The following is a 7,893-nucleotide window of genomic DNA, read 5'->3' as shown; positions in this document are numbered from 1 at the left end:
TTACTATATCGGTATGTCCCTGAAAATTGTGATATTTCCTTATTTTGAAATGACCCCACAAATTCTCTCCCCCCCCCACTACAAAAAAATGCCTATTTAGCGGCGAAAATTACTGGCGGCAGCGCCGCCGGCGGTAATTACCAGCGGCTCTCCGACGGCGGAGCAGCAGACCCGTGTTTTTCAAAATAGCGACGGGATTACCGGTGGCAATGGTGCTGCCGGTGGTGCCACCAGTGATCTCCGGCAGCAGCGCCGCCGGTATCATTAATATGAATTGATTTATATACGTAAATAAGTTACCGGCGGCAGTGCCGCCGCTATTTACCGGCGGCGTGTTGCCGCCGCTAATCACCGGCGGCAGAACCCGGCAGTGACATCCGATAATAGAAACACCGCGGTCCGGCCACAGTTACCGGTGGCGTTACTGCCGCCGCTAATCGCCGGCGGTGATTGCCGCCGGTAAGCTGTTAATTTTTTTTCTTTTGTTCATTTTGTTTTTGTTATTTTTTTCGTTTTCCACTAGTAAGAATCTTATAATTATAAATTAAGAATGTTAATTTGATCAGTGATTCACTCATCACTAATCTAACATTCGTAGTAAGAATTCGAGATTCTTAGTAAGAATCTTATAATTATAAATTAAGAATGTTAATTTGATAAAAAATAATAATAATAAATTAATATTTTTTTGACATAAAAATAAGGACGGAAACAAGCCTGGTCCGTAATTAACAACATCTTTTGGATATCATCTCGACATATTCTAAGGTTATGAATATATATGATATTGTATATTGAAATAGACTTTAAATGAATTAATAGGTACTAGATATATCAATAATACGAGTGTTCTGTACTGGTGATCAATCGAAAAGAATTTCAAGGTTAAGCGTGCTTGACTTAGAACACAACTAAGATGGGTGACCGATTGAGAAGTTCGTCTAACGTATGCAATACTGTATAAATATGGAAATACTTGTGTGGAATAAATAAATAAATTAAATAAACAATAATATAAAAAATACTAAATTTTTTAAAAATTACTGGCTGCAAAAAGCCTTCGGTAACCCTCCGGCAGTCTGGCGAGGGTCGCCACCGCCGTCCGGTGGATGGCGCCGCCACTAATCACCGGCGGCAATTGCCGCCGCTATTTTTTCCGTAGTCCGGCGATCAACGCCGACGTTCACCGGCGGCTCTCCTGCCGCTGTTTGCCGGCGGCGGCCATATGCCGTCGGAATGGAGATCACCGACAAGAAAATTACCGGTGGCCTCTCGCCGTTGGTATTGCCGCCAGTAATCTCTATACCAGCGGCCGCCCTATATTTAGCTGCGGCAAAAAGCCGCCGGTAATTCTCTTTTTTATTTGTAGTGCACTTTTTTGATAAATCACATAAGTAAATAAATAAATTTTTAAACACCACGCGACGGAAGACTCGAAACCAGGGCCTCAAGTCTTGGACATTAATCTCATACCACTAGGCCAACACACACACAAATTTCTTCTTTCACTATTTATAAAAAAATGTGAGACTTAGAGGGTGTTTGGCTAAGCTTATTTCAAAGAACTTATAAGCTCTTGGAGCTTATAAGATGTTTCAAGAGCTTATAAGATGTAATTTTTAAGAGCTTATAAGTTGTCAAAGTGTTTGGATAATTGAGCTTATAAGCTAGAGAGATAATTTTTTGCTAGAAAGAGAAAATATTTTTTTAGAGAGAGAAAATCGAAGAAAAATAAATTTAAATGATATATGATGAAAATAATAAATTATACTAGTTGAAAAATATTTGTAAAAAGATTGTTGCATATGAGATTATAAAAAAATAAGTTGGGGTAGAGGAACTTATTTTTTGGGGAGCTTATAAGCTCTTGGAGCTTATTTTTGGAGCTTATAAGCTGTTTATGAGCTTATTTTGCCAAACACTTTGAAGGAGCTTATAAGCTCTTAAACAACTTATAAGCTGTTTTGAGGAGCTTATAAGCTCAGCCAAACACCCTCTTAATCTCTTTTCAAATATATTATACTTTTTCTTAAAATTCGTGTTATTCTTATTGGATTACAATTTGTAGGGACAAAATCAATATATGATTTGGGTTGACAAGTAGACAAGTGTGGGCCAATAAAGTCAAGCCCGAATAGGAGTCGATCGACCCGCTGGAGAAATCAACTGAAACCGGAAGAGGCCTTGTACAACAAGATCATGCGACTACTCCCAAAGCCACTCGGAATCTTGAAAATTATATATACGTTAGAAGTTTTACGTATTTTTCACTACATAAATCAATCACATTGCTCAAAATAGTATAGATAATTTGTATCATCACTTCCCGGGAAGTTTCTACTCAATCTTCCATTCTATTTCACTGTTTCAACTAGCGCTCGAATATATTTTGCTTCGGAAAATCTTTAAAGGCACTGAAACTTGAGAGAGAGAGAGAATCAACATCGTTCCTTCTGAGAGAATCTTAGTGGATTCTATTGTTCTTTTTGAGGAATCTTGGTGGGGCTTCGAGATCGTGATTGTGCAATGATGATAACTTATCCTGGTCTTACGAAGTTGAAGACAAAGCGAGTAAGTTGTTTCCCTTTTTTAACTCTTTTCTTGTGTGTCAGTGTGTGTGTGTTTGTTTGATTTACATTCTTTTCTTGAGTTGTTGAAACCTACAAGTAAATGTGGCAATTCCTTTAACAGATTCATGTATATAATTGGTTCAAATATTGGTGTTCATCTCCAAGAATTGGTTCTATCTGCTATCTGTATAATTATGATAAAAAAAAAAATCTTGTTATGCTATGTAGAGTAGTCAGAATGACTGATTTGTTGATGTTGAAATTGGTAGATTGTGTACGAAGACGTGCTTCTGGCACACGATTCAGGTACACTGGAGCAGCTGAAAGAGCTAAGCACAAAGCGTAGAGCAATCGAGGAATCCATCAATGAGAGCAGCAATGTTACACAGCCCATTGCAAGGGAAATGTCTGGAGGTCTGATCTCGCGTTTTGAACAGGTATATACACTTCCAATTTGGTGCTATTTCACAAAGCAGAATGGTTAAAATTGAACTGAATATGTATGTTGAAATTACTCTTTCAGGGCATACAGAAACTGGAGAACTACTTGCCTTTGTTGGAGAACTTAGTCTACCACATCGATGTGAAATTCAATAATCATCATACAACTACAAGGAGATGGATTTCAGACCTCAAGATAAGATGGAGCAGCGCGCTTGCTTCCTCGTCTGTTTTTCACCTCATAGGTTCGAAGATGTATCAAGTGAACGACATACACTTGGAGCTAGCAATGATCCTCTCCCTCTACGGTGCAATGCTCCATGACCGTGCTTTGGAACTTTCATCATCATCAGGCAAGCATATTGATATTCTTGATTGATTGATAAGTTTGAACATTAGTTGTGACTGTTTCTGCTCATGACTTCAGTTGATCTTGTGCAAGCTGCCACACTTTTCAGAAAAGCAGCTGGCGTGTATGACTACTTAGGTCGAGAGGTTGTTGTCCCTTCAAGCCGGGTTGAAGATAGGCCGCCTGAAGCTCAACCGCGCATGTCTTGTGTCATGAGCCTCGTTTGCTTGGCAGAGGCGCAGGTCTGTGTGATTCCTGCCTCTTTACTTTGCTACTAGATATGAAATCTTTAAATACAACTTATTTTTTGCTTGGATTGGGAAAAAAAATTAGGCCGTGGCTGAAGAAAACGGCAAAACCTGCGGCCTATTAGCAAAATTGCACCATGGCATTACAGAGTTTCTGGTTGAAGCTGCCGGTATGCTGCAAGCCATAACCAGAGAATCCAAGGATGTTTCCTCGCGGCTTATGGTATATTACATTGTAAACTTGAAGAAAAAGTATTGATAGCATAGCAGCATCATTGGACCTTAATGGCTAACTAATTAAGGTGATTTTTTCTTGTGTACGAAGGGCTACATTTCGAGCTGCAAGGCACTGCACGAATGTAAATCCCAGCAATACACGGCGGAGTGCCTCAAGAAGGAGGGTAAAATAGGCGTTGCAGTGAGAGTGGTTTCCCAAGCATTATCAGACATGAAGAAAAGCATGCCAAAGGAAGAGTCTTGGAAATCAGTTTTCAGACAGGTTGTGGATGATCTGAGTGCTATGGTAAGGAAGTACGAGCACGAGAATGATTTCGTGTGGCACGACAAAGTCCCGTGTGCTTATGAACCTCCTTCTTCTCCTCAAGGTGTGAAGATTGTATATCGCATACCTTATCAACCCCAGAAATGGGAAAGGACACTAGTTTTTAAATTGTAAAACAAGTGTCGTCTCAAAAGCTGTACAGTATACTGTTAGTCTGTTATCTCATATCCTAGTGTTTTGTAACAGAGACAGATTCTTGAATGAAATAAGATTTCATGGTAGTTAATAACATGAGTTTCCAAGATTTTGAAATCTCTGATTGAAAAGAAATCCTCAACTTTTGTTAGATTTTGGGGTTGATAATCTGCCACTTGGCAACATATGGCCAATCAATTTACTTTGTAATTTGTACGCCGTTGAGTGTGTTGGACTTACATATTTTTACATTGTTAAACAACTTTAAACGAAGAATTCATTCAACAGTTTCACTCTATCGTACGTGGTATTAAACAGTTAAAAAGAAGCATAGGAAGACTCATTTGACTTGTGGTCACTGGTCAGAAAGAAAAATCCCCATTTTGAGTCCAAGTGCAAAAATGGCTGCTCAATGCGTTGCTTTGCACTATTTCACCTGCAAACCATGTGTTAGCAAATCGTTGCACCCATCTGGAACAACCCACTTCGCCTCTCATCAAGAAACTCCATTTCCAATCAATTCTGATGCACCGAAGATTTCAAAGCCCAGGTTCTCTCTCTCTCTCTCTCTCTATATATATATATATATATATATATATATATATATATGTTTATGTGATTAAGTTTGGGAAAAATTTCAGATTATCGAGATATTTTATTTGAGCATTTTGAGTGCAGTTCTAAGTTCGAAATCTGAGTGGAATTTGTGCCGATGTTGGTTATTTTACAGGTTAAATAAGTTTGTTTGTGCTGTAGTTTCAGAAGAAAAAGTGGTGGAATCTAATGATTCAGAGACTGATGTTTTCAAACTCACTTACTTGGAGGTGGAATTCTATTTTCTTGATACTCTCTCTCTCTCTCTCTGCTGGTTGAGTGACTGAGGTTTATTATGGCTTGGATTAGGGAAATAGTTGGATATGGGAGGTGGGAGGTACAAAAATATTGGTTGACCCAATCTTGGTGGGGAACTTGGATTTTGGAATCCCTTGGTTATATGATGGTGCCAAGAAATTTATCAAGGATTTCAAGGTACTAATTAGTTACAAATATTTAGGATTTATGTTTGCAAATAGGTGTGTTTATAAATAATGGTGTTGCTAATCGGTGCAGCTCGACGATCTTCCTGAAATCGATTGCTTACTGATCACACAAAGTCTTGATGATCATTGTCATATGAAAACTCTCAAGCCCCTCTCTCAGAAGCTGCCAAATCTCACAGTTATTTCAACTCCCAATGCTAAACAACTCTTGGATCCTCTATTCACCAATGTGAGTCTGTCCAGTTTTGTTGGTTACTTGATGGAGTGCTGAAATTTGCCCGAGTTTAGTGAAATGTGGTTTAAAATATAATGCTCTTTCTTTGGGAAGAGATTATGTGGTTGCTGCATCATTGCTTTCGCGTGACGTTTCTGTGCTTGAAAATTGGGAACTATAGACTTATGAGATGCAATTCTGGGCTTATATCACATTTCAATTCATATTGAGGTCCCAAAAAGCATATGATTTTGACTATGAAAACATGAAGATACCTACTATACAAGGATATATGCCAACCATATCCTGTCACATGCTGATCTTTTGTTGGGATCTAAAATGGTAGGTGACATATCTAGAGCCCGGTGAGGGCTCGGAGATCCAAGGGAAGGACGGCTCTTCAGTGAAAGTCCGTGCTACAGCAGGCCCCGTTTTAGGCCCTCCGTGGCAGCGGCCTGAGAATGGGTATATTTTTAGTACTAGATTGATTAATCCCTTCTGAGTATTGATTTTGCACTCGTTTTTTCACAAAAAACACGTCGTGCAGCTACCTTGTGACCTCTCCCAACGGCAAGGCAACGTTGTATTATGAACCACACTGCGTCTACAAGGAGGAATCAGTGGAGAAGCTAAGGGCTGACATAGTCATTACACCTGTTATAAAGCAGCTTCTGCCAAATTTCTTGTTGGTTTCTGGTCAGGAAGATGCAGTTCGCCTCGCAAAGTTGCTGCAGGCAAAGTATGTATCAATGTGCTGATATACATAGCATATGTCACAATGTGGATATTGATCTCTATCTCTCTCTCATCCGTAGGTTTATCGTCCCAATGAGAAACGGCGAACTTGACAACAAAGGGGTTCTTGCTAGTATCATCAAGGCTGAAGGGACTATGGAGTCATTCAAGGTATCTTCTCTTCTCTTTCAACAAAAAAAAAAAAAAAAAAAAAAAAAGTGGTATGATTATGAATGTGCATAGCAAAATAGCGAAAGTTTAACAAGAAAATGTTATTGAGCACTTCAACAGGAAGAAGATTAATGCTGTTTATTGGTAGATGGATAGATATTAGGCTTTGTAACTGACTTCACCATTTCTCTATAATAAACACTCTTGTAAAATTTTGAGTCAAGTTTGGAACCGTCTCATAGGTCTGCAAAATTGCATCATGCATGTAGTTCACACTAATGGAACTTTCTAGATTGTTAATATATATAAATATGGAGTATTTTTCTTGTTTAGGGGCCAAAGGCAGTTTGCTCTAATTTTGCTAGTAATATTAATGCAGGAGCTTTTGCTGAAAGAGCTACCACATGTAAATGTACAAGAGCCTAAACCTGGAGTACCACTGGAAATTTGATGAGCAGTTCAAAATGCAAGAGCTCTTAAATGTTGTGGTTGATGATGCAAACTCTTATATACAACCTATTAATTTTACGCCTTTATTGTTGTATCGAATAGATTCAGTAGACTCTTACAGCATCTTGATTTAACTATTTTGGACAATTCGACGGACCAACACTGGAAACTAATCACTACATAATTTTAGTGACGTTAAGAAATGTATCACAAAATTTGTTACTACATCTTTAGACATAACAATGTTTAGCTACACCAAGATTTCAAAGGTTTGGCAAAGCGGTGAGGGGTTTATGCATAAGGTCAAAAGTCTTGGGTTCGAGTCCATGTAGTGTAACTTTTAAATTTTTTTATTTAATACTGTTAATTTATCAACAAAAAGAAAAAGATTTCAAAAGTAAAAAAAAAAAAAAATAGTTACACCAATACATGCATCTATATATTTGTGTTAAGCTTAAAACTATAAGTAAATTATATATATAGGGTTGAGTTCAATAGAGAATTATCTTTTTATTCATCATGAACAAATCTATATATTTTACGAACAGATCAACATAACTAATGAACAGACGTATTTAGTAAAAATATAGAAAAACTCGCCACCAGCAGGATTCGAACCCGGGTCAAATTGTTGTTCATGCGGTACATTCATCTGTTCATTAAAATTATAGATCTGTTCGTTTTTATTTTACGAATTCTCTATTCTCCACAATATTTAGCTTCTTTTTATTTTACGAATTCTCTATTCTCCACAATATTTAGCTTCTCAGAGAAGTTAAATATTGTGGAGAATAGAGAATTCGTAAAATAAAAACGAACAGATCTATAATTTTAATGAACAGATGAATGTACCGCATGAACAACAATTTGACCCGGGTTCGAATCCTGCTGGTGGCGAGTTTTTCTATATTTTTACTAAATACGTCTGTTCATTAGTTATGTTGATCTGTTCGTAAAATATATAGATTTGTTCATGAT

General features: G+C 37.8%; 2 protein-coding genes across 3 annotated transcripts; both read left to right on the top strand.

Annotated features, from left to right (window-relative positions):
• Positions 1-2,306: 2,306 nt before the first annotated feature.
• LOC130986376 (uncharacterized) lies at positions 2,307-4,399 on the top strand. 2 transcript variants are annotated; one of them, XM_057909782.1, is made up of 3 exons: positions 2,307-3,007; positions 3,094-3,831; positions 3,934-4,399. In XM_057909782.1, exons 2-3 carry the CDS (start codon positions 3,781-3,783, stop codon positions 4,282-4,284), a joined length of 402 nt encoding a protein of 133 aa, XP_057765765.1. In that variant the 5' UTR covers positions 2,307-3,007; positions 3,094-3,780; the 3' UTR covers positions 4,285-4,399. The 2 variants fall into 2 exon arrangements, with proteins under 2 accessions (XP_057765765.1, XP_057765764.1); XM_057909781.1 differs by lacking the exon at positions 3,934-4,399 and having other exon boundaries at positions 2,307-2,571; positions 2,840-3,007; positions 3,094-3,622.
• On the top strand, positions 4,258-7,062 carry LOC130986352 (uncharacterized). The gene is made up of 8 exons (XM_057909745.1): positions 4,258-4,855; positions 5,036-5,129; positions 5,209-5,334; positions 5,416-5,574; positions 5,906-6,024; positions 6,107-6,298; positions 6,375-6,465; positions 6,845-7,062. Exons 1-8 carry the CDS (start codon positions 4,707-4,709, stop codon positions 6,914-6,916), a joined length of 1,002 nt encoding a protein of 333 aa, XP_057765728.1. The 5' UTR covers positions 4,258-4,706; the 3' UTR covers positions 6,917-7,062.
• The last annotated feature ends 831 nt before the right edge of the window (positions 7,063-7,893 follow it).

The sequence above is a fragment of the Salvia miltiorrhiza genome, chromosome 5 (assembly GCF_028751815.1).
Source record: "Salvia miltiorrhiza cultivar Shanhuang (shh) chromosome 5, IMPLAD_Smil_shh, whole genome shotgun sequence".
In the NCBI taxonomy this organism is placed as follows: Eukaryota; Viridiplantae; Streptophyta; class Magnoliopsida; order Lamiales; family Lamiaceae; genus Salvia; species Salvia miltiorrhiza.
Note: the sequence above shows the minus strand (reverse complement) of the source record. Positions and strands in the feature narration are given on the sequence as shown.

Bases quoted from the DNA above. Each gene is read 5' to 3' on its own strand.
- LOC130986352 (XM_057909745.1), top strand. From the start codon at position 4,707: ATGGCTGCTCAATGCGTTGCTTTGCACTATTTCACCTGCAAACCATGT. The intron at 5,575-5,905 runs GTGAGTCTGTCC...CTAAAATGGTAG, and splicing joins TGGATCCTCTATTCACCAAT to GTGACATATCTAGAGCCCGG. The intron at 6,025-6,106 runs GTATATTTTTAG...CACGTCGTGCAG, and splicing joins TGGCAGCGGCCTGAGAATGG to CTACCTTGTGACCTCTCCCA.
- LOC130986376 (XM_057909781.1), top strand. From the start codon at position 2,527: ATGATGATAACTTATCCTGGTCTTACGAAGTTGAAGACAAAGCGA. The intron at 2,572-2,839 runs GTAAGTTGTTTC...TGAAATTGGTAG, and splicing joins CGAAGTTGAAGACAAAGCGA to ATTGTGTACGAAGACGTGCT. The intron at 3,008-3,093 runs GTATATACACTT...TTACTCTTTCAG, and splicing joins TGATCTCGCGTTTTGAACAG to GGCATACAGAAACTGGAGAA.